This window comes from Balaenoptera musculus, chromosome 17 (genome assembly GCF_009873245.2).
Source record: "Balaenoptera musculus isolate JJ_BM4_2016_0621 chromosome 17, mBalMus1.pri.v3, whole genome shotgun sequence".
NCBI classification, from domain to species: domain Eukaryota; kingdom Metazoa; phylum Chordata; class Mammalia; order Artiodactyla; family Balaenopteridae; genus Balaenoptera; species Balaenoptera musculus.
In genome coordinates this window covers 19272418-19300301 of record NC_045801.1, presented here as the reverse complement: position 1 = coordinate 19300301, position 27884 = coordinate 19272418, and the positions used below count along the sequence as shown (strand labels likewise).

The window sequence follows — 27884 nt, the reverse complement described above, 5'->3', positions numbered from 1 at the left end:
TAAGTCACATCTTAGTGAAGGTCTTCCCAAAGGATCGATCATAACATGGTTGATTGACATACCATCTGCATGTCATCAGCATAATCAAGTGGTTGAACTTTAGGCTGTTGGGACCTTAGTGATAATCTATCGAATCCAGCCTTTTAAATGACTTTTGCTTGGCCATCTGACTTGGTACCAGAGTAAGGATGGAACTGACCGTCTTGGTTCCTCTCTACCCCTACTTTCATCATGTCAACTCTGAAGTATTTATGAGGAATCAAGATGATCTTCTCTGGAGACCAAGTGGCACCAAGGCAGTTAGGTCGTTAGTGTATGTAGAGCTGAGGCAGAACATGAGCCTTGTGACGCAGTCCTGAGTTCCTTTCCTCTCAGTCACACAGGGATCTCCGCCAGACTGTTCCGTCTGAACTCAGCATCTCTCTGCGTTTCTGATTTGTTCTTCCCAGCTTTAGCGGTACTTAGTCTCTGCCTTTAATTCAGGATTGAAACTGGCCAGCCCTCACTGGTAAATTTTAAATGCATCACTTTCTCATAGCCCATCTCTACATTTTCTACTTCACTGGGGAGTCAGGGATTGTAGTCTAATACCTTGAGTATGAACACACTTCCTCACCTCCACACAATTAAAAGGAAAAAACATTGTTTTCTTGTGTTTGTTGTTCATTTTGTTTTTTTGTTTTTTGTTTTTGGCTGTGCAGCATGCGGGATCTCAGTTCCCCAATCAGGGATCGAACCCGCGCCCCCTGCAGTGGAAGCGCAGAATCCTAACCACTGGACCGCCGGGGAAGTCCTAAAAGAGAAAAAAAAAAGTGAATAAATTTCTTGTACGCATTGTGAGAGTCCCTTACGTGACAAGCACCAGGGCTAGCCTTTGAGAACAAAAGGTAAACCACAGGACCCCTGTCCTCAAGGAGCTCACAGGGCAGAGATTGCAGCCAGTTAGTGCCAGAGAGAGAAATGTGGACAATTACAATGCAGCATGATAATTTCTGTGGTAGAGGGATGTCCAAGGTACAACGGGAGCCGCGGATAGAATGACTGGCTCTGCCTCTGAAGGCCTTCCCGAGCAAGTGACAGCTGAGCTGGGTTTTGCAGGAGTTTACTCAGGAAGGAGAACAGTAAGAGGAGGAGGTGCTTTTTAGACAGTGAAAATAGCAAGAAAGACTTGAATATGTGAAATGTCATAGCATGTTCAGGAAGGTCCACATAGTCCTGCAGTCTATTGGTTTTCAAATGTCTTGCTTGCCCATCCATGTCTGTGCAAACATTTTGAGCATAGATTCCCCCAATATAAGCATATTACCTGTTATACACAGGTACTCCTGTACTGATGCATTATGTATATCATAAACACACCCACAAAATAGAAAGTTAAAAGATCCCTTTAGGGACTTCCCTGGCGGTCCAGTGGTTAGGACTCCGTGCTTCCACTGCAGAGGGCGTGAATTAAGATCCAGCATGCCACCTGGTGCGGCCAAAACAAAACAAAAAAGTCCCTTTAAAGGCAAGATAAAAGAAATATAGACATTCTGATATTTTCTAGCCACACCCCAAAGGATGGTCTTAGGTTCCTCCTTTGTAAGCCACTGTCTAGACCCTCAGCTCCATGAGGGAGGCCAGGTCTGTCAGATTCACTGCAGTTTCTCCCATGTCTAGCACTGTTTCTTGCATTACTAGGCATCCAACAAGTATTTGTTGGATTGAGTTGATGTTCCAGTATTGCTGGAGGGTAAGCCTAAAGTGATGAGCGGATAGGAAAAATGCCCCCCAGCTTTACTGAAGGAAGACCTTTGTGGATTTTCCCAAGACCCGAAGCAGAACACCAGAGCTTTGAGTTCAAGCTCTGACTCCCACTGTTTATCTTAGGGAGGGCAAGACCCTCACAGAATTTCTCTGTGTCTCATGAGGGCATTTGCACTGTTCAGCAGGGGGCAATAATGTTCCCGCATATCATGTGGCACTTGCGGTGAATGACTAATAAAAGTGATATTGTGAAGCACTTGGCACTGATGAAAGACCTATCAAAATGGTAAATAGCCCTTGTATAAGCAGGCAGAGAAAATGAGGGCCATTCTTCCTCCCACCATGGCTCTTATGGATAATGATAGCAACATCAAAAGCATATTTTTCTGTTTGACTTGTGAGAATAAGGGTCTATGACGTTCTAGCCACAGAACTGTCTTTTTCACATGGCAACAAACAAAATAGAAGGTCTGTCACAGGCCTTGCAATTATTAGATGAATATAAACAAGACTTAAGGCAGTGTATGTGAACTTTTTAAAAAGCGCAATTAACATTTTATTATAGATTAGTTAAGATTATAGGGTGGGGGAGAGATAAATTAGGAGTTTGGGATTAGCAGATACAAACTACTGTATATAAAATAGATGAACAACAAGGTCCTGCTCTATAGCACAGGCAACTATATTCAATATCCTGTAATAAACCATAATGGAAAAGAATATGAAAAAGAATAGGTATATATATGTATAACTGAATCACTTCGTTGTACACCAGAAACTAACACAACATTGTAAATCAGCTATACTTCAATTAAAAAAAAAAAAGATTATATACTTGTAGGTATATATAGAATACAGATTTCATCTGCATGTTTCAGAGAAACCTAGATATACCCTTTCTTATCTTTTTCCTTCCAGAGAAATTTCTTATACACATGCCCGCTGATAAAGTTTTATCTTTAGTTAATCAGCCTGCAAATATTTATCAAGAGCCTGTGGGGCAGCTTTTGTTTGTACTGGAAAAGATATCAAGAAATAAACAGCATGATTCCTGCCCCCAAGAAGATGACTTTTTAGGTAGAGAAATAGAATAGGAATCCATGAATAAATGGAGGGTAATTGAACAAAATATTGTGAAGAACCCTGGAGAATTAGAGCAACAGTTTTAAAAAGGAGAACTCCCTGTGACCTAGAAAAGAAGAAGATGGCTTCATGGCACGTGAGGAAAGATGAGTAGGCTTTATAGAAGTGGAAGGGAACAAGACGGAATTCCTGGCACTGGGAATGCCGTGGGCAAAGACACAGAAATGGGAACTCTTCATCCAAGGTGCCTAAGAATATCGTCTGGGTGGCTGGAATATGTGGGGGATCATTCCTCGAAATCAGATGTTGGGGAAGAGGAACTAGTTTGGCAGGGAATGATGATGAGAGAGAATGTGTGTGTTTATGCGTAGAGGTGTGGAGGGAGGGAGGCAAGAAAAGTGGGAGCATTGAACTTATTGCAGATTTGTGTCCACCATGTTTTGTGTATGTTGAGTTTGGCGGGGGTCTGGATTTGATTTTTTCACTACATGTTTTTAACCCAGGATGTTCACCTTTCTTTTCATTCTAATGGTGACCTCCTGACCTTCAGCTCATGTATTCAAGACATGCAGAATAAACATAATATTAAGTAAAAGTTCAACAGATCTACTACAAGATAGGACTGAAATGTAGTGATATATTACAAAAGCAAGCAGAATTTATTCTCAGCTCTGATAGCCACACTGCAAGCACATGTAAAGAAGTAATTGTACATCCAGTGTGATGCCTGGACTTTAGTCATTAGTGCAGATTCATTGTGGAAAGTTTCACTGGTTGAGTTTGGTTTGGGTAGGAGCTTCTCCTTTCTTTGTGTTAAATGTTCAGAGATTTAGAGAACTAGATAGTGTGGTCATTGCAGCAAATAAAAAAATAAAGAAAAACAGGAGAAAGACTAGAGGAAGAAAGATTCTTTTTTGTGGAAAAGAGTTTTTATTGACTCAAACAGCAATCCAATCAAATCGCATATTTGTCCCTTCATTATGTATTCAGTGGGAAAGTTACAAGTCTGATAAATGGAGACTGATTTGCAGGACATTGTAAGGTTTCTCAACGAAAAAACCAGATAGTTTAACTTATCAGACACTCGCAGGACAGATGTAATTGTGATGTAAATCAGAGTCCCTGTGGAACAGACCCTAGACTTAAACAGATTCGAGGGCCTCCTTTAAAAACCACCAGTTCACAGAACACAAGTATCATTTGCTTCTTGGTACCTAGAGTGAGAGAGTTTGTTATGTTGGCTTTGCTTCCTAGCATGCAATAAGACAAGTACTGGGATGGAAAGATATTGGAAACAAATGCAGTAGCATGGTGACTTTAAATTAGGAAAGGCCTTTCCAAGCCCCTCTAGAATCTTAGTGATTTCCAAACAGTCTACTTTTGGTAGATTTGCTACCTTGCCTCGGGTAGTCTAATTAATAGTGTGACTTTTTAGTTGTGGAAATGCCACTGCAGTTCAAATAACAGCTGTCAGGAGAATGTTGCTGAGAGCTGACTAGATCTTTAGGTATCTAGCTATCTTTAGAAGGTACTGTCTTTGGTTTAATGAGTGCTGTATTTCATAAGTAGCCACAGGTGTTTGGAAACATGCTAACATTTGAGCTTACCCTAGGGTTTGGTAAGTTTTCAGATTCTTTATATAATGATTAATGGGGTTTAAATAGCTGCCTATCCACCATAGCAAAATAGAGAGTTGTAGAGAAGATGGAATCTTTGGGATGCTTATAAAGTAATGGAGGACCCTTGAAAAACATAAATATGCAAATAACACTACAGATACAACCACTGACATAACCAACTACAGCCATGCAGAAATATTCTTATTAATGAATGAGACTGGATATATCCTTACAAGCGTGGAGTCTTGATAGATGAGATATCTTAAGTTCTAGATGCAATATGTGGCTTCTCCACTTGTAAACTATTAGTGGCCAATTCCGACCACCAGAGTAAACCTTCTTTTCATCTGTAGATAGGGGTTAATCACCTCTCCCCTAACTACCTCACATGGCTGTTTGCAAAATCAAATGAGGTGAAGAGTATGGAAGTCATTTATAAGCCATAATGTGCTAAGCACATGTCTTTATTATTATGTAGAACCCCATGGCAACTCAGACACAGAAAAAACTGCATATGCTAGAATTACCACCCAGAGCCTTTCTCTTACAGTCAACGTAATTCCTTCTTGGCTGTTATTGATGGTTTTTGCTTCTGCTTTGGCCCCTCTTCTCTCTGATCCTCAAACAGTTTGAGTAACCTGGAATCCAGATAAGTGTGGGTCTAGGTACATAAGGTTATATGTACTAAGGCCTCATTAAATACAAAGAAACATACACCAGGTGTATTCAGCGACCACAGCGGTACACAAGTAGCCTGAAAATTTAACTGTAAGTGTATCGAGTACCTGCATGGGTCACTATGTTAAAAAAGGGAAAACGTAAACCTATTGAATAAGCCAATACCTAGATTTCCAGGAACTTTTCTCACTAGCTGTGTCTGACAGTTGAGTCTGTGAAGATTTTCCTGAAGGTGGTATCAGGAATAGCATTTTATTATGTAGCCCTGATAAACCTCTTTTGCTTTCTTCATAGTCATAAGTGAAATACAGATTTTCAGGCTTTTTGAGTCTCTCCCAGGGTTTCCTTTTCCTTGCATTCTGTTAGTCATGAAAAAAAAAATCATAATAGCAAGTGTATTAGGGAGTCCACACGGAGTGCAGAAGGTGACCTAAAGATTTGGATGGAAGCGTATTGAGTATTTATAAGGGACAGTTACCCTCCCAAAATGCTTATTTGTGAGTGGTTGGATGTTTCTCAACAGCCCTTCATGACCTTTTTTTTGTCATGAAAGTCCCTGACCTTTTTCTGTCCCCTAATATTTGTGTGTGTGTTTGCATCACTGCACCTGTGACTCTCAGTATTCCCTTTTTTTATGTCTGTGCTTTGTCACCTTTTCCCCACAGCAGAGCTGCCTCTGGCCCTTGGCGTCACAGAACTTGAGTGAACGCAGGACCTTCAGATTTGCCTCCTTGTCCTTGGGGCTGCCGGGCACTGTGGCCGTCTCCCCACTTTCCTCCTTTCTGGGGGTCTAGCTCCTCCGCCGAGCTGCCCGTGGACTCCTGGAGGGCCCCAGCCACTGGCCTGAGCTGCACCTGCCCAGACCCGCCTAGATCCTGACAGTAGACAGACCCTGAGCTAAAGCCAGACCCCTGCTGTATACACATTCTGTGGAGAATGGCATGGGCTCTTCCTGAAGGAAGAATTACTTAACACTTCTTTTCCTGGGGGAACCAAACACCCACAGATGGTCCAAGTACTTCTTCATATTAATGGAAAGGCAATGGAGAAACACTTTGAAGTACTGCCCAGTAAGAGCAACCTGAGTGGGTCTACAGCCACCAAAGGGCCCAAGACTAGAGACTCAATTTTGTATTCTGTTCTGTGGTCAAATTTCTCTCTGTCCAGCTGAAAACAAAGATGAAAACCCAGACTCTTATACTCAGTATCATTTACCATTAGCCTTGTCCTAGACACTTCGGGAAATACGAAAGAAGGAGATAGTTCTTTCCTCATACAATTTGTACTATAGTTGGAGAGAGAGAATTAATGCAAATAAGAGTAAAGTAATACAAAATAATATATGGGTAAACATGGGCATTTGTAGAAAATATATCATAGAGGGGTCAGGAAACCACACCGTATCTGGTTGGTTGCGAGAAGACATTATGGAAGAAGGTTGAGTTAAGCTAGACTTTAACAGATGGATAGGAAAAGAGGGGGAACATATACTGAAAAGGGAAGAGGGTAAGTCTAGAAAAGAAGGTGATGCATTTGCTAAAACAGAGGAAATAGAGGAAAAGGAAAACAATGTTGGATAGATTCAGTTTTAACTGAATTTGGAATATTATGGAGACTTTGACTGGTGTGTGTATGTGTGTGTGTGTGTCCTATACACAGAGGACACAGCATTTTCATTTTGAAGAAACAACACCTGTTTCAGTTATAGAAACTAGTCCACTCTGAGCAGTTGTTTAAGCTATGCCTGGTATGCAGTTGGAGCTCAATAAATGCATATTGGTTGAGAAATCTTTCACAAGCCCCTTAGCTGAAAGCAGCCTCCACTATAGCCACAGATGTCCCTGATAACACTTTTGAGGACTCTTGGAATATTTTTAACCCCGAAGAAACCTTTTCTATTCCCTGTTATAGACGTGCGCACCCAAAGCCTGTAGCACTTGGGCAGCTTCAGCATCTGTCATGTGAGCTGAAAATAGATGATGGTAACCGTAGACGGTGTTTGGACAGCATGCTTAGCAGAGGATTTGCTCTGATATGTTCATCCTTGCTTGGAAGCCCGAAGGAAATGAAATTTGCTGTTTCGTGCTCCCTGGCCTGTGGTTTGTGGCTGATCTTTTCAGTACAAAATGTGCCCCAAATGGCCTGTTCTACTTTGATCTCGTAAGTGAGGATTTACCCTGGAGGCTCTTCAGAATGTCCATAAAAAACAGAGAAGTTAGAGTTGAAAGAGAGTTCAGATAAATGTGGTTGGCTTCCTCATATTCCAGATTAGGAAATTGAGGTCCTAAGTCGTAAGGGCCCTCCTCCAGGTCACGTTTCCTAGACAGAGACTGTGCACTACGGTTCAGGTGGCCTGACTTCTCCCAGAGACAGCACAGCACCTGGCTTCTGTGGGTCCACCTGCACTGGGACGAGGGTGAAGTCCGCTTTCCGAACCCAGCTTCTGCGTTGGGCATCCTTCCCCACCAGCGGGACCAGCTCTTTCCTCTTCTTCCCTCGAAATCGTGCACCTTCCTGTTTTAAAACTCCCTTCCAATCAAAATGGGAACAGAGTCAATACTATCATTTATACTTGCTGCTTAGCTGATTACATTTCATGTGAGTGAGCTTGTCACTTGTTCCTCGGCCAAAGACCTGTCTTAAAAAAAAAAAAAAAAGACTTTCATACCTTCTTATTGGGTGGAAGATTGTGTTCATTCTCAAAGAGGAACGAGCATCAGTGAGCAGGTGGGGAGACCCAGTTAAAGCGAGGAGGGGCCCTAAAGATCACGTGGTAAGGCTGGCCCCGGAGTTAGTTCACTTGTCAGCCTTTTAAGGTTTTGACACGGGTGAGCCCACAGATTCACGGGTTCCTGATTCCCCAGGGAGGGCACTCCAGGGCCTGGAAATATACCCCCTGAAAGTATGTCCCACCTTGACCACACCCTGCCCCCCGTGTCCCCCCAGATCTGCTTTATTAGTGCTCGGCTCATAGGCCGCTCTCCTCCCTGCCTCCTCCCATCACCCTTTTCTTCTTTTTATCCGGTAGCACGGTGATGGTTCTGTTTCACTCCAACCCAGGGGTTCACAAGGTGTGCTCCCAAATGAGCAGCGTCCGCATCACCTGGGCTTTCGTGAGAAACGCTGATTCTTGGGCTGACCTCCAGACCTTCTGAGTTAGAAGCTTTGGAGGTGAGGCCCAGCCTTCTGGTTCAACAAGGCCTCCAGGTGAGCTTCATGCAGGTTGTCCTTGGCATCCCTGCGCTCACCTTCTCTAGCTTGAATCTCTGCCTCAGTCTGCACATCACCTGGCTTGTATTTTTCACATTCCACTGAGGGGGGGGGTGGTGCGGTGAGGGTGTAAATTGAACAATATTTTAGTTATTATCTCATGATCTTTTATACTTAATTTTTCTGTGTATTATTCTTTGTCTGAAATTGGCTCTGAGGGACTTCCCTGGCAGTCCAATGGTTAAGACTTCGCCTTCCAATGCAGGGGGTGTGGGTTCGATCCCTGGTCGGGGAGCTAAGATCCTACATGCCTTGCGGCCAAAAAACCAAAACATAAAACAGAAACAATATTGTAACAAATTCAATAAAGACTTTAAAAATGGTCCACATCAAAAAAACTTAAAAAAAATAAAAAATAAAATAAAATTGTCTCTGATAATTTTTTTCCTCAGGAAAGAAGTTTGCAGTTTCCAACATTAAATATTTTGTTGGAATGCGGTGCAGTGTCTTTTTCAAGAGTGCATATGGTCTGGGTGTTAACCAAAGATGACTCACAAGGCTGTTGCAGACAGGGTCCAGGCCAGCTCTTTCATCAGTGATAAAAGTACTCCTTGGGCTTCCCTGGTGGCGCAGTGGTTGAGAATCTGCCTGCCAATGCAGGGGACACGGGTTTGAGCCCTGGTCTGGGAGGATCCCACGTGCCGCGGAGCAACCGGGCCCGTGAGCCACAATTACTGAGCCTGCGCGTCTGGAGCCTGTGCTCCGCAACAAGAGAGGCCTTGACAGTGAGAGGCCCGCGCACCGCGATGAAGAGTGGCCCCCGCTCGCCACAACTGGAGAAAGCCCTCGCACAGAAACTAAGACCCAACACAGCCATAAATTAATTAATTAATTAATTAATTTAAAAAAAAAAGTACTCCTTGATAAAGTGCTAGATTAGCAGCAACCTGTTTCCAGGCTGTCCTGCAATGGAGTTCAACAGATCAGGTCAGAGTCAGGAAGCCAAGGTTGAAGTTCCAGCTAGGAAAACATAGGCAGGTCACCTAATTTCTCTGTTTTCCCATCTGTAAAATGGTGATGTCGGGGAGGGCTTGAACTAGATGGCTGGAAGGTTCTTTCCAGTTAAAACAATTCAGTGATTTTAGTTATCAGTTTGGTTGACACTTTAGAAGAGGTGGGATTGGTTCTAGCAAACCCCACAGGAAGCAAAGCCTTGGTGTGCTTTCAGGGAGTGACTGAACACTCTCTCACCTTTGGTTCTCTCTGTCTTTACCCAAGAAGAAGGTACTTAACAAAGAAGAACAGCCACGTCTCTCCAGTAGTTGCTAACCCACACTGATTGTTCTGAGATTCACCCCCAGAGACATTAAGCAAATTTAGTGCAAAGTCCTGCATCCATCCTGGAAAACAATGGTCAGCAACTGAGGACTGCATTTGTTCTAAAAAGCAACTGAAATGCATATTTAGTGGCATCTTGATGGTACTTCTGGCAAAATCTGACAATTATATATTATATAATAATAATAATAATAATAGCAGTAAGAGTTGACATTTATCAAGAGCCTACTATGTGCCAAGCACTTTACATAGTCTCTCATCTAATCCTCACAGTATGAGACATGCATTACTATTCCCATTTTAAAGATGAGAAAGTTGAGGCACTGAGAAGTTGAATGCTTTGTCCAAAGTTACACAGTGAGTAACGGGTATTGCTTGGATTTGAACCCCAGTCAGTCTGGTTTCACAGCTTGGCTATTAGTGAATGATGAATAGCCAGTGAGGAGGGCAGGAAGGGAATTTGCTAACTAATGGAACTGAGTCCCTATTCCTCCCTGAAAGCTCTCCTTTCTTATTCCCCACTTGCTGCCACCTGAATAGTACCATTTATTGGCCCTGTGCTGGATCTTGGAGAACAGGGGTAAGGGAGGGACATAATGTTTGCCCCAGTTTGACAACTACTATTCTAAGTGAAGAGCAAACCTCTTTGTTTCGGGAGGAAGGAGTCAGGATGCAGCATCCTCTCATTACAGAGGGGTACGACGGGGCCAGGGGGCCAGAACCAGAAGCGACCACCAAGCAGTACGAGTGCTGCCTGGTCCTTTACCAAGACAGCAAGGATCGGTTGACTCAGTAACGAGTACTGGTCCTGTAAGTCACTCTGTGTCCTCAGTGCGTTCCACAAACCTTTCTGGGCTTGTTTCTTCACCTGTAAAACGGCAGTTAGAGGCCTGATTCTGCTAGATATGGTACGTAAACAAATAATGACCTGTTTGGAAAAAATCTTGGCGCTTCTTGGGAAGGCGCATTGTAAGTGGGAAGAGCACCTTTCTTCTGACTCGTCAGAGGAAGAGATCCGAGCTGGAGGTTGATGCTATGGTTCTTTATTCCTTGGAAATGGACACCTCCTAGAAAAAAAGCACACCTGGAGGAAGAAGTCAGTGAACATCTCAGGTCTAATGAGATAAGGAAGGCTGACTTAGGGACCTTCCTGTCTTGACCCTGTATTTACATCTTATCTCAAGGATGAGATGAGGGATTTTAAAGGGCCTCATGAGCTTTTATGCGCATGTCATTGAAAAGTGTTTGTTATGTGTTCCGCGTGAACTGTTGCTGACTCTCTGGGATGGTGTAACTTACCGTGTCCATTTCCACCACCCCCCCCAGGTGTGTCATCTTAATTATACAACATTGGCTCAGTGCAAACATGAAGACAATGTGATGACTGCTTTTGTAGGCGCTTCTGTGATCCCCATCTGTATTTATGTGGTAGTATCTGTGTGATGTATAAATTGCATGAATTTTCACCTTACCATGGCACTTTAGCATACCTAGAATGTTTTCTCCTTCTTGGCCTATATGAGCATAAAATGGGCAGAAGACAGGTGCTTCTATTTAAAGTTTGATGGCATGGAAATCTCTCTAAACATAGAAATCAGAAGATCTGGGTTCAAATCCTAACCCTACTCTTTATTAAAAATGTGACTTGAGTACGTCACTGTAATTTTTCTGAGCCTGCTTCCTTATCTGTCACATGAGTATGACAAGGCCTGCCTGATTCACGGGGATATTGTTAGGCTCAGTTCTGATAGTGTTCGGTTCTGTTCAGATGTAAAGTATTACTGTTATTATTTCTCCTAATGCTCCTTCGTCATGATTTCAAATACAGCACGTGATATGTGAGACTTGGAATCAAGCATGCTTCCTTCCTGGGTGTGTTTACCATCTCAATTCATTGGGGTGACAAGACACACAGCCTACATGGGACTTTGCTTTGTACTGACTTGACGTGAGCCCTGGAAGGGCTCTGTGTAGAACTTATGACTTAGACTTTGTTTCTGATTCATATAGCCATTGCTTACTACCCTCCTGAAAAGGAGTCTTACTGATGGAACATTTGACATTAACACTATAGAAGGTGGTTACTGAAGCTTTCTGCATAGTGTGTGTATGTGTGTGTGTGTGTGTGTGTGTGTGTGTGTGTGCGCGCGCGCTCAGTCTGAGACCAATTCCTTCTGGCTCTCCAGAATCACATGTACTCTGTTTATATTAACCAGTTCTTCACTCTCCTTACTACCACTGTCTGTATTGTTCTGTTGTTCTCATCAGGCTGAGAGAATTCAAGCATCTTCTTGAAGCAAAACTACTTGAAATGTCTATTACGATCCTTTCACATAAAAGTATACATATATAACCATACATATGGACATAATAGATTTTTGCAAGAATACATAAGCAACTATCCATACTGGGTTCCTTTGAAAAGTGGGGGTCAAGGAAAATTTCAAACCCATCCCAAAGTAATAAATACAGTAGTGCAGCAAACTCCTGTGCACCCATCTCCTAGCTTCAACAAGTATCAGTTCATCACCAGTAACCCAGCTTTGGGTTATACATATTTGAAGCTTTTTAATCTACTGGGAGCATACATTAGTTTGATAATTTGGAATTTTAATTACAAAATAAATCCAAACATGAAAAGGAAATGCAGTGTGTTAGGTTTCATTTGTTCCTGTCTTTTTTCTCATCCTTTTAGATTCAGGACCTTTCAAGGGTAGGTGATTTAGAGTGATTTTCTGTAAGTTCTCCAATCCCCAGGGACAGATATTGGCTATTGCTGAACATCTGGAAGGGACAATAGCTTTGGTTTAAAGCACATCTATGTCAGTGCTGTTGCCCAAATCACAAGGCTCACACTGTCAGCCCCACTGTTCAGCCTGCTGTGTTTTTTAATTAAACTGTTTACTTCAGCTGAGCTTTATGACGCTGTTTTTAAATGAGACTGTGTGGTTTCTGTCCCCCTTTTGTTCCCTGAGTCCTGCAACCTGCTGCAGTTTTCTACCAGCTATTTTTTGAAAAACAATTTCTGCGTTTCTTTTCCTGTGGACAGTAATTTCTTCAGGATTATTAACACCCTGCACTCGGTAGTGTTTGTTCTCCTAGGGCTGGAAGAGGAAATTGTCAGATGCAATTTCAGCAGCTGGTTCGCTGGCCACGAATAGAATATTACAGAATCACCTTGACTCTAAAGCCTGTGAACCAGCTGTCTGAAATGAATGACGGGAAGGTGGTTTTTGTATTTAAATTCCTTGGCCAGTGGTGTCGAAAATATAGCTGAAACAGAGATGATTATTTTTCCCAGGGGTTCAATGTGGATCGATGTGCACTATGTTATTCAGAAGACTCTTCTGCCCTATGCACCTCAAGGCTGAGGACATGGTATGCGCTAACTGGTTTTTCACATCCATGAGGCTCTATCCCCTACTATGTGCTAGGCACTAGAATTGCAAAATCAGATAAACAACTCTCCCTTAGCATCCTTCGCTTCGTCTAGTTGTAATACAGTGGGATGAATTCTTTACTAGTGGCTGTAAAATATTGTGGGAGAGCAGAGGAGTGAAGGTTGTTTTCTGGCTTTGGAAGGCTGAGAAAATGTTCACGAGGAGGTGCCTTTTAAGCTGAAGAGCAAGTAGAATTTTTTTTTAATTATTGCAGGCAGGAGGAGGGAGCGTTCTGAGCAGAGGAGTCTCTGTCTTGAGCAGGGGCCTGGAGGGTGATGGAGAAGAATCCGGGACATCCAGACTCTAAGACAGGCACGCTTGTGATTGGAGGTGAGAGAGGGCGAGGAAGCTTGGGAGGCGGCCTGGGGTCAAGGTGGAGGCCTCCCTAGAGCCTGGGTAGGTGAAGTTATTTTGGATCCAGGTAGTCAAGGCTTTTACAGCCACCTGAAAGGATTGGTCCTGTTCTGATTATTATTAGAGTGTATGTAGCTTGGAAGAAGAACTGGAAAACTCTAATGAACCAAGGCGCTCCAGGGTCAGGTGTCTCTTGCTGTCTCTCATTTGTGGCTTCAGGGCTCTTTCTCCTGCCCTCTGGCTACCTGGAGCTGGCCTGCCTCACCACTCCCCCCTCCTTCCTGGTTGCCCAGTTTCCTCAGTGTCTTGTAACACTGAGGATTTTTAACCTGTGTTCTAAAAACTCCATGTAGATGGTCTGGGGGATGTGGAGGGTATACATGGGAGAACCAAATGGGAAAACCAGGAAACATCCTGGACCTGGGAGCCCTACCCGCTTTTAGCCAGGACACTCCACATTGCTCTGTTTTCTACATTGACTCCTAGGTAAGTTCCACTTGAAAAAAGTGTCCCAGCACAAATAGGGTTTGAAAGCTTCAGCTCTAGTTTAAATCTTGGATGGAGCCATTCTGCTTGGCTTAGCTAATTACTGTCACTTGAACTGGGTAGAATCTTGTGGCCTTGGTGCCCTCATTGAACTGCTGGTGGGCGTGTGCAGGGGCCTCTGTAAGTCAAGGGCTCTTCCAGGCAGGCGCCGCCCTGTGCAAAGAGAACAGGCACGGGGTGTTTGAACCCTGCCTGGTGTGGGTAAGGTGTGGAAGGCAGTTTTGAATCGAAGGGGCTGTTGAGCATGGCAGACAAGGTGACCGACTGACGTGTCCAGGCAACACACCATGTTTAAAAGTATGGCTTTCAGCCCCAGTTCAGTTCTTACAGAGTCTTTCTAGAGAATGCTATTCCATGAGAGGTTCAACTACACAAAATTTCTGTTTTTCCACAAGACTTTGAAATATTGCCTGTCCTTCTTGGTGATCTCCATGCATATTAGTGTATTAAATGTTGTGGAAATTTGTAAGCAGTAACTTGAGTTCAAATAAACGGAAATGCTTTTTTTTTAAAAAAAACACACATATACATAGGAATTCCCTGGTGGTCCAGTGGTTAGGACTCCACGCTTTCACTGCTGAGTCCCTGGTCGGGAAACTAAGATCCCACAAGCCACACAGCGCAGCCAAAATAAACAAACAAACAAACAAACCACATTTACATTCACACAACAGGGATTAAAACTTTGGAAATCGATTGCCCTAGAAGTGAAAGCATATAAATAGTTATTTTACAAAAGATGAATTCCATGATATTAGATGTTTACTAAGTTGTGGGGTGGGAACTCCCACTTTTTTAGTGAGAAGCCTCCCTACCTTTTAGAAAGGGGTGTCATTTCTCTTAGTGCCCCTGTGTATTTATTTGTTCACCAAATATTTATTAAGTACCCACAGTGCTAGTCAAAACACTTGGTTATTTAGAGTATGAAAATTCTTACCTCTTTATTGGGATAGCTTTTCTGGAATATATAATTTTTAGTGCTCATGTTTAGAATTCTGTGTCTCTGACTATCAAAGAAAAACAGATGGTAAGCACAGTTATTGAACATTTTTAACCCCTGGTAACATGTCTAAAAAGATCAAGTTCCATGCTACCTCCCAGATTCAAAGTTCTTTCCCCTCCATCATATTTCTGCTCAGTTTTCTAAACATGGAAATACACCAGGTCCTTGTGTGGCTGCAGGGGTAGTGACCAGAGCTTCTTACTGTGCAGGGTGGGAATCAGAGGGAATCAAGTATGCTTAAGAATTAGCACCAAGCTCAGGGTTGACAGGATAGTAACTGAAAGGTTCTGTTCTGTAGTAATTAAAGTTAAACATTACCTAATACATTTTTTTTTTAAGTTGGAAAATTTACAGGAGCTGAAACTTGTCTCTTGGCTCATAACATATTCCTCCTCCACCAAATTATATGGTAGCTTATTGCACATTTCAATTTCTAAATAAATTGGTCTTCATTATTCTTAGATTCCTGACAGACATCCCGTCTAAGAATTAATGTTTTGCATTCTGCCACTTGGAGCATGTTAAACAAATTACTCAGTGTCTTTGTCACTGAATTAATTAGAGGGATTCATGTGATGACTTTAGCACACCGATGTGAATGTGTTTTTTTTTTTTTTTTTAATTAGGGCTCATTTATTTTTTTTTTTATTAATAATTACACCTCTACTTTGGTATCATTTGTGGCTTTAATATTACCAGCCTCGGGGAATTGTCATGACAGTTAATGCCAAAAAGCAGTCAAAACTGTGCCTGGCACATAGTAAGGGCTCAAATGCTATCTTTATTCTTTTTTTTTTTTTTTATTTTTCGTAAATTTATTCAACGTATATTTATTGAGAACCTACCAAGTGCTAGGTGTGTTCCAAGTGTTTACAAAATTTCAGGGGTCTTAACAAGAAACAAAAAAGCCCTTTGCCTCCAAAAAGAGACCCTTTAGTGGAGAGATATGGACAATAAATTATATTTTGTACTGCATTGCAAAATATTAAATGCTACGGAGAAAAATTAATATAATAAAAGGGGAAAACGTGTTCCAATGATGGAAAATTTGCAGTGTTAAATAGGGGATCATTGAAGATGTGTCATCTGAGCAAAGACTTGAAGGATAGAAGAGACCAGACTCTGCAAATATTTGGGGTAAGGACATTCCAGGTAGGAAGAACAACAACAAGAGCAAATATCATGGGGCCAAGGAGGCAAATAGAGAGGAAGGGGACATTGGTTGAAATGAGATAAGAAAGACAACAGAGGAATATACTTAAATGGAAGGAAACGTGGCACTTATTGTAAAATAACCTTTTTGCCAGTCTTCTCTTAATTGACCTAAGATGAATATTTAATCATAGTTTACCAAAAACTGCAGCTCTAGAAACCATACCTAAATAAAACTATATATATATATATGTATGTACATATGCTTCTAACTCTTATTACTATTCTATGTCAGAAGAAAGATACATTTTAACTATTTATTTACCAAAAAATTAGCCTGCAGGCATTCATCACTTCATATCGGCATGCTGAATAGCAGAGACCAATATATTTATAGAAATAGCACACTTAAGAATATCCTAGTCGTTTTTCTGTCACAAGCTTATAACAAATTTGGTGTGAATATCATTTTGTAGAAAAGTAAGATGTTTCAAAGAAGGTGGTACAAATGACATCTCTAGGTGTTAGCTTGTTACTTGTGGTACAGTGACACTGACCTTAAGCAATTCTCTTAAACATAGGTAAAAATATCTTAAATAAGTATAAATAAATGATAGGTACAAATAAATAGGTGTAAAATAAGTATAAATAAATAGGTATAAATCTCTTAAATGGGTATAAATCTACTTACACCATGGGAAGCATGGTCAGAGGAGAGCTACCTTTCCTCTGCCCATCCATTTTGAGTATGCTATAGACATAATATTTATCCTCATGGAATCAAATCTTGAATAAAGATTTCTCTTCCTCTTACTTTGCATCCATGTTAGTCATCCCATCAGGTCTTACTTAAAAATTGTTTTAACAAGAAAGCCTTATTTTCAGGGTAATTAGCTGAGAGCCCATATCTATGGGAAGTTGTGGTTGGTCGAGAAAGGCCTCCCGCAGCCCGAAAGCTATCTAGGGCAAATCCTTGGAATCCATGAATGCCTTCTTAGTTGGAAAAGGAATCTTTTGCAGATGTGGTTTATTTGAAGATCCTGAGATGTGTTAATCCTGGATTATCCAGGGGAACCCTAAATCCAATGACAAGTGTCCTTACAGCAGAAAGGCAGAAGGAGGGTTGAGACAGACAGGAGAGGAGAATACACAAAAGAGGTAGAGGCAATTTGACCATGGAGGCAGATTCAAGTGATGTAGCCATGGGCCAGGGTGACTGGAGCCCCCAGAAGCTATCTTTATTCTTACTAATGAGCTTTGTGACAGTGTGACGAGGTAATCAGGGTAGACACCATTACCCTCGTTTTACCGGTGCAGATGCTGACGCTCAGAAGTTTGGTCATCTGGAATTACTGGCAGTGTCGAGATGAGAGCCAAGCCCTGTGTCCCTGTACGATACTGAGCATACAGTAGCAACTGCATTAAAATGGTTCTTTTCTTTCTATGCAGTTTATATCTGTAAGGACTCTCATCTCTCTTCTCCTCTCCCTTCCCCCAGCTGGGCCCTTCATCCCCAGACCGCTCAGGAGCCTCTTTGGCAATTGGTGGTTGTCTTAGCTCAGGCTCCCATAACCAAGTATCACTGACTGAGTGGCTTAAACAACAGAAATTTACTTTCTCACAGTTCTGGAGGCTAAAAATCTGAGATCAAGGTGTTGGCAGGATTGGTTTTTCTGAGGCCTCTCTCCTTGCTTTGTAGACGGCGCCTTCCTCCTGTCTTCACATGATCTTCCCTCCGCATGTCTGTGTCCTAATCTCCACTTCTTTTTTTTTAAGATGTTCATTGTTTTTATCTTTTTAAAAAAAATTTATTTATTTATTTTATTTTTGGGTGTGTTGGGTCTTCATTGATGCACACAGGCTTTCTCTAGTTGCGGCGAGCGGGCTTCTCATTGTAGTGGCTTCTCTTGTTGCGGAGCACGGGCTGTAGGTGCACAGGCTTCAGTAGTTGCGGTGCGTGGGCTCAGTAGTTGTGGCGCACGGGCTTAGTTGCTCCGCAGCATGTGGGATCTTCCCGGACCAGGGCTCGAACCCGTGTCCCCTGCATTGGCAGGCGGATTCTCAACCACTGTGCCACCAGGGAAGCCCAATCTCCACTTCTTATAAGGACACTACTCCTATTGGATGAGGGCCTACCCTAATGACCTCATTTTAATGTAATTACCTTTTAAAAGAGCCTATCTCCAATACAGTCACATTCTGAAATACCAGGGATTAGGGCCTCAACATATGAATTTCAGAGGAACCCAGTTCAGCCTATAACAGTGGTCTAGCAAGGAAGAGCATCTAGGCCTCAGTTCCAGCCCAGTATGCTCCCAACTCATAATCACAACCCTTGGGCTATCAAAACCCATTAAATTCCATTCAGTGCACTCTGTTCAAGATACAGGCCGGAGTAGGACCTAGTTCCTTCCTTAGGAAATGGAAGAAAGGTGGATGGGACCTGTTATGTGTCAGGTACTGTACTGGGTTGCTGGTGCTTAACAGACATTATGCCCCAAATCTCAACATCGCCAAGGACAGGGTAGGCATAGTTGCCTCCATTTTACAGAGGAAAAAAGAGGCATTAAGTCACTTGCCCAGGTCACGTGGTTACTGTGTGATTTACTCAGTCAATCCCATTTCTCAGCAACATTGAGATGATGAGGTAAGAAGCATAAGAGTCACGTGGGTTGAATAGGAAGAAAACTTACCTCCTGTTTCACCCAATTCAATCCTTCCCTTGAGAATTAAAAAGTAAACGTAAGGCTGATAAAAGAAAGGAAGACAAATGGAAGAAACTTTTTCTTTTAAAGGCAGGTTTAAGACTCTTTTGGAAAAAAGTCACTGGGTTCTGAAGAGAGCCAAGGAAGACTCTGTGTCAACTACTTTTCTCCAGGATAATCCGGCAGCCTGTAAATAAGTTATATTTGTCCAACAGCTTTTATCCATCTCTTCTGGATTCTTCAGTTATCCCTCCCTAGCGAGAGGCAACATGATGTGGCAGTTGGAAAGCCAGACTCTAAAGTGAGACCATCGGGGTTCAAATCTCACTTTCACTACTTGTTAGCTGTGTGACAAGTCACCTAATCTCTCTGAGGCCTCAGTTCTCTTTGCTGTTAAAAAAAAAAAATGGAGAGAGTAATAATGACTTCTAATGAGGTTGTTTTGAGCATTAGGTGATTTAATCTATGTAAAGAGCCTCACAAAAGGATTACCTGTTGCCTCTAGGAAAACGAGGCCAGCAAGGGCAAGGATCTTGCCCATTTTCCGACGTATGTCTCTAATGCTTGGAAGTGCCTGATGGGCAGGTGGTAGACACTCATTCATATTTGTTATGTGACCGAGTGAATTCAAATATGGTGGATCCTGAGCAGTCCATGATGAAGAGGAAGTACCTCGTTTCAGCAAGTTTCTAGAATCTTGTTCGTTAGTTGGTTGAAACCATAAGCCCGCTGGTGGAGAGAGAGAGAAGGGAGTGAGACAGAGTAGGGGTGAGAAAGCTTTTCTCAGTCTCCTGAGTGACAGGAGAGTTCTAGGTTGTCCGTGGTTGGGTTTCCCTCCCCTTTACCTGTATCATCTCTAGGTCTGTGGGTGGAATCACTTCCTGGGGCCTCTGGGCTCTGACAGTATGGAAATCACCCACTGACATAAAGGTATTTGGATGGCACTGTGATGCATCTCAGGCTTCCATTTTGTGCTGTTCTCTGGGATTGGCTTAATGATGATGTGTTATCAAAATTCCTCAACTGATAGCCAAATTTTCTTTCCAGGCTCAGGCTGCATGAAGAAAAGGTTATTAAAGATAGGCGACATCATCTCAAAACCTACCCAAACTGTTTTGTTGCGAAAGAACTGATTGACTGGCTGATTGAACACAAAGAGGCTTCTGACAGAGAGACGGCAATTAAACTCATGCAGAAATTAGCAGACCGGGGCATTATTCATCACGGTGAGTGAGGTGGCGACAGTCAAGGTAACTCGAGACGAAACAAAGGCCTATATCTTCTATTTCAGATATGAACCCACCCATTTAAGAAATAAACATTTTACTTTGTCTCTTGTATACCTCTCCCCAATTACATTCCCTTCCTTCTTCCAAGACAGATTTGGGTTTATTTCCTTGGACTTGTTTATATTTTTTCCTTTCTGTAGATGCATCTCTTAGCAATGTAACATACTGTTTTAAATGTTTTAAGTCATTATAGAGAGGCATGTTTATTCTTTTGCAACTTGATCAACTTGCTGTTTGTGGGATTCACTCATGTTGATAGTGTATCTTGTTTGCTCATTTTCGCTGCAGTGTATGCCATCACACCTTTATCCATTCTACTCATAGACATTTAAGTTGTTTCCAAGTTTTTGCTGTTACTCTCAGTGGTTCAGTGAACATTCATGAACATGCCTCCTTGAAATCTCTAATCCTGGCCAAGACCTTCGCATGCTGTTATTCTCTTGGGCTGGAATGCCCTCTGTCTGCATTTCTGCTTGTTTTCTACTCATTCTTCAGGTCTCCACTTACATTCAAACTCTTCAGAGACGTGTACATTCCCCGAAGCTGGGGTACTGGATGCTCCTTTGGGCTCCCACTGAATATCTCCTCAGCTCTTTCATAGCCTGATCACGCCATATTTTAATTACATGTCGGCATTTCTTATAATCTCGCTAGATTTCATATTCTTTGAGGCTGATGCCTACCCCAATAACATGCTCAAGAAGAGTTTGTAGAACGAATGATGAATTGAATTTTGTGACTCTTTTAACAGATGATGATGACAGCTAATGAAACTGAGCACTTTTCTGTGCCAGGTACTGTGCTAAATAGTTTACTGTGTATTAAATCGTAGAGTAGTGTGCTTGAGAAATTAGGTAATAAAACAAATCTTAATTAGCATCTTCCTTCATTTGAGTAATTAAATAAGAGGTATTTTTTTCTTATTTGCCTCTCTGTGTATATTGTCTTTCAGTGTGTGATGAGCATAAGGAATTCAAGGATGTCAAACTCTTCTATCGCTTTAGAAAGGATGACGGCACCTTCCCATTGGACAACGAAGTGAAGGCCTTCATGAGAGGACAGAGGCTGTATGAGAAGTAAGTTCTGTAATCTTGTAGTGAGAAGCAGGCCTATTTCAATCTTTCATCATTTTGACTTCAGCCTGGCTCTTCCACGTGGAATGGTTACATAACTGTTCCTTTTAATATGAGAAAACTCTATCACTCACTTGCTTTTCTCTTTACCAGAAATTGAGTTGATTTCATAAGATTCTTAATAAAGAATTTGTTTAAATAGTATTTTCTACATTTAAGTCTATTTAACAAAACTCCAGAAGTGAACACAGCAGGTTGGCACTGAATGTTTGCCATCAAGTGATGCAGTTGCCAGTTCTCTTTTAAGTATTTCAAGTATCTTCTAGTATTTAACTTAGAAGTTTAGTCTTTTAAATGGCTAGAGAAGCAGTGTCAAGTACAGGGGAAGTTCACGTTCAGGTCAAGAGATGCATAGTGAGAGAACTTCAGATAGCAGGGTGGTCAAAGAGGAATAATCTCTCAGCTCTTTGTAACAGATGAATATACTGTGGCCCAGGAGTATTTGGTTGGTGGACATTGAATCTCCCAGTTGGTTTGTCTCTGAGCTGATCTGCTATTTCCGTGGTCCCTTTCTCACCCTACCTTCCTTGTTTTTTTCAGGGCAACCATTCGAGAAAGGAGTGCAGGGGCAATGGCACCCTTTCTTTAACTCGGACTGCCTTTCAAAACATGTATTTATAACATAAAAGAGCCTACTCTATAAGTGGGATGGTGCCTGAGGGAGCTGCACCTGGGTGGTCAGATTAAATAGGGGATGGTTAAGAGCCAGAGAGGGTTTGAGTTCTAGCCCTGTTACCTTACCTTTGTAAACCTCAATGTCCTCTTTTATGACATGGGAGTGGGTGATAGCACCTCCCTCCTAAGGTGTTTAGTGCTGTCCTGGGAATTAAAAGAATAAACTGTGTCAAGTACTTAAATAGTTGGTTCAGTAACTCTGCTATGTTGTCAGACCCCATGGAGGATAGCCATTTCAGATATTAACATGACACTGATGACTGTCCTCGATTCTGTCTGTCCTGTGTTCTACCTCTGTCCCAGTTCTGTTCACTTCGGTTTCTGGAGCTGGCATCGTCCAACCAATTAATGCCCAATATGTACTAGTTCTCCCAGTTCTCTTATTCCTTGCTTTCTGTATCAAAGTATAGAAAATCCCTCATCTCCCTGACTCACATGAATTTGAATGGAAGGGATCCATCAACACCTCCGTTTGTTTGCTTGAGTGTGTATATATGTTTTGTTGCTGCTTTCATTTACTTTCTTAGTTCCTTTTGGAAAATTCTAGCGGATGTTAAGTATTTAGATTACCCTGATGGTCTCTTCAAACTATAAGAATTTATGTTGTCAAAAACATACATGTCATTTCCATGGAAGGAAGCCAGGGGATTCTGTAATACCCCTCTCTAGCTACAGATTATCTCTTGGGATCTGGGTAACCACCTTATGGGAGCAGGGATTAGCAATAATTGAAACGTCTGATAGAGAACTATTCTTTTTTTTTTTAAAGATTTTTTGATGTGGGCCATTTTTAAAGTCTTTATTGAATTTGTTACAATATTGCTTCTGTTTTTTGTTTTGGTTTTTCGGCCCCAGGGCATGTGGGATCTTAGCTCCCGGACCAGGGATCGAACCCACACCCCCTTGCATTGGAAGGCGAAGTCTTAACCACTAGACCGCCAGGGAAGTCCCTAGAGAACTATTCTTACTAATAGGATGGATATGATAAGAAAAGTTGAAAAAAGTTGTTCATACCCTCTAGAAAATACTAACTCCAGCCCTACCTTCCGTTGCTTCTCCCCTTACATCTTATGTGCCATTCACACTAAACTGTGTCTCTAGACCATCCAAGTCTCCTCTCTGCCTTCAGGGCATTTATTAATTCATTAATTATTCAACAAATATTTATTGAGCCCTCACCACCTGCCAGGCACAGTTATAGTTATATACTGGAAATGTGCCCTGGACCAAAGATAGACAATACCTCTTCCCTCATGGACCTTGCATTCTAGTATGTTGTTGTTTGCTGCACTGGGTCTTCGTTGCTGTGCGTGGGCATTCTCTAGTTGCAGCGAGCAGGGGCTACTCTTTGTTGTGGCGCGCGGGCTTCTCTTCATTGTGGTGGCTTCTCTTGTTGCGGAGCGTGGGCTCTAGGCACACAGGCTTCAGTAGTTGCAGCATGTGGCCTCCGTAGTTGTGGCACATGGGCTTAGTTGCTCCGCGGCATGTGGGATCTTCCCGGACCAGGGATCGAACCCATGTCCCCTGCATTGGCAGGCGGATTCTTAACCACTGTGCCACCAGGGAAGTCCTTGCATTCTAGTTGAAGAGGAAGACATTAAAGGGATAGCACGTGAAAAGGAATGTAGTTTAGTATGGGTGATTTTCAGTATAGAAGGAGAAATAGACTCACTGAGGGCGACGAGGTATTTTAGACGGGGGGACAGGGAAGACGTCCCTGAAGAGGTGGCATTTGAATAAAGTGAGCCTTGTGTGTGTCTGGTGGAACAGCATCCAAGGCAGAGGACACAGCAAGGGTAAAGGCTTCGGGTGGGAATACGCTCTGCGTAGTTTAGGACAGCAAGGAGGCCAGTGTGTCCAGAGGGCTGGAAGTAAGGGGGAGAGTAGGAGATGAGTTGGGACCAAATCGTGAAGGGCCCTTACCGCCATGATATCGAAAATGTTATTTTAAGTGTGATGGGAGGCCATCAGACAGTAAGGAGTGGTAAAGTGGTGATCTGATGTACATTTTGCATGTACTGTTCCCTCTGTCTAGAAGACTCTTCCTGCCACACTCAGCCCTTTCTCTGGCTCACTCTGACTCTTCCTGGCTTCGTGTTCAATATCACCTTTTCTGAGAATCCTTCCGCGTCCCCTTAAGACTGAGTTAGGTGCTGCTACTGTGTGTTTACCCCATGAAAGAACTGTGTTAAACTTTCATCTCGTTTTGTTTACGACATTAGACTAAGAAACTTAAGGGGAGGGACTGCTTTATCCTTCTTTGTATTTCTTATGGTTTCACATGTTCCCTGCCAATTGTAGATGGTAAATATTTGCTGAAAAGGATGACTAAACTTTCTGATCCCTGGACGAGTTGATCAATTTTGCTGTACTTTTTCTGTGTGCAGTTGGCTTTCTAGTCATTAGTGTTCAGTGTCTCAATTCCAAGAAAATTTATTTCTTCAAACTGCTTGTAAAATTAGCACTAGGAGAAGTAATTTAATAAGTACTTAACTTGCATGACCTAACTGCCACCTCGCAAATCTTGGCCCCTACTTTTGGTTGCTAGAACATGCATGGAACAAACTTTAGGGCCTTTGGAATTGATAGTTCAGTTTACCTGTTTGATCAATTTTGTTTGGTATATACACTTATCTATTTTTTTAATGCATTTTCCTTGTTTCTCTGGCCATTTTTTCCATGAATCTCAGCATGTACTATTATTTTGTAAGCCTTGGATACTTTAAAAAAATAACATTAAGAAATGAATAGCTGATTTTGTTCATAGCTCATCTTTTCAAGGACTTTGTTTATCTTAGAATTGACTTTTTTCCCCTTTATTATTTTAGCTGGAACTCTTGTTTAGGATATCTCTAATATTTGTGAAAGAAGGTCTTACAAAAGATATATTCCTTTAGTTGTTTTCCTTTTAAGATAATAACAATAGATAATATTTGTTGATTGCTAGCTATATATCAGACATCCTGACTAATCTATTTTATTTAATCATCATAACAACCCCTAGTTAGATGCTTTCATTGTTCCCATTTTATGGATGAGAAAAAAGTTGCAAGGAGAGGTTCAATCTCTTACCCAAGGTCACCTCATTCGTTTAAAAACAAAAAACAAAAAACCAGCTGGGATTTGAACCTAGAGCCCAAACTTATTGTTACTAGGCTATTAATAAATCTTTTCTGTTGCCTTCAATGGAGATTAAATGAATGAAACCAGTGTTTACTTCAAAAATGTAACATGGAGTTTGTGAATATCTGGGTATGAGATTTGCTACAAAAATTTACTGAAAATATTCCAGGATTTTAAAGTAGACGTTGGAAAAGGGGAGTAAAATGATTCTCCTTCATGGTAAATCTATGTGGTGTTCTGTAAATATGGTAAAAAAAACAACAGGGACTTTTATTTGTACATTAAGCTTCTCAAAGCACTGCCATTAGATTAGTTTATCTGAACCTCCTGAACAGAGTAATAATAGAGTAGTAAATAATAACAGTAATGATAATAGTGATAACATAGTAAATAATTATATGATATAGATGGGGCATTACGTTATTGTCCCAGAAGGAGGGGAATCTGGGATCCAGAGCAGTTAAGTCACTTCTGCGTCCTGGTGCCACAGCTCGAGGGGGACAGGGGACGCCTGAACCCAGGGTGACAGACCTGCAGGCCGTGCTTTCCCCAGCCTCCCACCCAGCCCTAAGGGCCTGGTTCTATTGTCAGTCTTTCCTTTTTGCTCTCCTCTGGCTTGTTTGTTCTGTGTTATTTATAGGCCTTTGTGAAACTTGGTGGTTTCTGGCTGGGGTTTTGCTGAGATGTACTGCTTTGGGGGCACCTTGGCTTTCTAACCCCTGGTGATGTTTCTCAGTCTGCTATTTTGCAGGACAAATCTGCGTCTCAGGACTAAAAGTCAGTGACTCTGTGTGTTGCCTTTTAGCGTCTATGTCACTTCTGTTACCTTAACTCAGAGGTACTCGAACGAATGCTAGTTAAGGAGCAGAAGCTGACTTTTTCAAGTTGTCCCAGTGTGAGGAACATTATAGGGGAGCTGGTGACATGAGTCCTCTCTCTCACAGTAAGTGGCAGAGGGTGTGGGTTTTGGAGTTGCACAGTCCTGGTCTTCAATCCCAGCCTCACAACTTGCTCACTCTGTGACCTTGAGTAGGCTTTGAACCTCTCTGACCTGTAGTCTTAAATGGAGATAAGTGGGGGACCCACTTGGAAGGGCTGTTGGAAGGATTAAATGAAATCCAGTCTGTACAGTGCTTGGCATAGAGTTGAGAGCCCACGAAATCTGAGCTGCTGCTATTAGACTAGTAAATTATAATATAAATAAGCGACATTTGTTTTTCTTGTTTTATGATAGTATTTCAAGATACAGCCTAGCATAACAGTTAAGGACCCAGGAGCCAGGCTTCCTGGCTGTGAATCCTGGGTCTGTGCCTGGCCTCCCCTCTCTTTGCCTGCATTTGCCCATGTAGTAAATGGAGATACTGATTGTGTCAACCTCACGGACTTGTGGGGATGAAATGGACTGATTAGTTTAAGCACATGGGACAGGGCCTACCCTAGAATAGGAGTCATGCCCTGCTGCCAGCTTGAGGGGAGTTTGAGAAAGAGGGTGTCTGCCCCTGGATCCGTGCCCATACTCTGTTGTTTTGAGGACTTCATCTAAGCCCACGCAGGGCACAAGGCGTTTTCATCAACAGGCTTCCTCAGACCTTCACTGTGGCCAGTTGTGGACCGAAGGTGCAGGGACTAAGGCACGGCATCTCCCCGGGTGGGCCTTCCAGCTCCCCAGTTAATTCTGCATGAGCACAGATACCCCAGACACACAGCACATGAACAGAACTCACATGCTCTCAAACAGTGCGGTTTTTAGTTTTCCAGTAAAAGCTTTGAAAGGACAAAAAACATCAGTAACTTTAAGGAACAACATTGAATCTGTGTACGTTGCCTTCGGATGGTAGAAGGTGTTTCGGATGCATTTTTCAAAGTACAAAACTTGATTATCTTTGCATCAGTGGGCACAATAGGTCTCTTTAAGAAAAAAGTTGAACTCTGGATTACCGTGTGCTCTATATACTGATAAATAGAAGTAGCTATAAAAGAGAATATGAGTTTGAGGTGCAATTTGGACCATCCTTACTAAAACTAATAGTTGAAACGCACATTGTAAACTAACCTTGATTTCATCTTCAGATGTAGAGGAGACTTCTCAATTTTATTATTCATTTTTTAAATCTGTTTTTTATTTTATATTGGGGTATAGTTGACTTACAATGTTGTGTTAGTTTCAGGTGTACAACAAAGTGATTCAGTTATACATATACATACATCCATTCTTTTTCAGATTCTTTTCCCATATAGGTTATTACAGAATATTGAGTAGAGTTCCCTGTGCTATACAGTAGGTCCTTGTTGATTATCTATTTTGTATATAGTAGTGTGTATATGTTAATCCCAACCTCCTAATTTATCCCTTCCCCCCGTGACTTCTCAATTTTAATTTAACACAGTCTTAATATGGAGTTCAGTCTCTTCTAGGTCTGGTTCATAAGGGCATTAGTTTAGTTTTTCATCCAAAGGGTCTTAGTTTTCTTTTTAGCAGGAGTTTCTCTCTCCAGCCACCAGCAGTCTATTTATTCTGCTTAGGAGTGTATACCTGGTTGAAGAATTAAAGTGCCTGTGTGCCATTAGATCTCTTTGAGCTCCCACTGCTTCCTTTATATTCTCTATTCCATAGAACTGGAGAGAAATATTAGGGGAGAACTATATACAAAGGGGAAAAGCCCTTTTGTGTGTTTTATCTTATCAGAGGTTTCTCTACCATATACCCCTGGGATCTTTTTCCTGTTCCCTCCCAGAGGCTGGCACAATAAATATTTGTTGAATGAACAAAGGATTCTACATGCTGTGATT

At 42.0% G+C, this 27884-nt stretch overlaps 1 protein-coding gene across 8 annotated transcripts in view; it reads left to right on the top strand.

The window, feature by feature from the left end:
* Nucleotides 1-27884, top strand: part of DEPTOR (DEP domain containing MTOR interacting protein) — a 151258-nt gene that overhangs the window by 21491 nt on the left and 101883 nt on the right. For all 8 annotated transcript variants that reach the window (XR_005016984.1, XR_005016988.1, XR_005016986.1 and 5 more), the window contains exons 2-3: nucleotides 19922-20100; nucleotides 21116-21239. Coding sequence is in view for 3 of the 8 variants with exons in the window: in XM_036829896.1 (XP_036685791.1) it covers nucleotides 19922-20100; nucleotides 21116-21239 (303 nt within the window). In the remaining 5 variants the exon portion in view is untranslated. The remainder of the gene's footprint in view (nucleotides 1-19921; nucleotides 20101-21115; nucleotides 21240-27884) is intronic.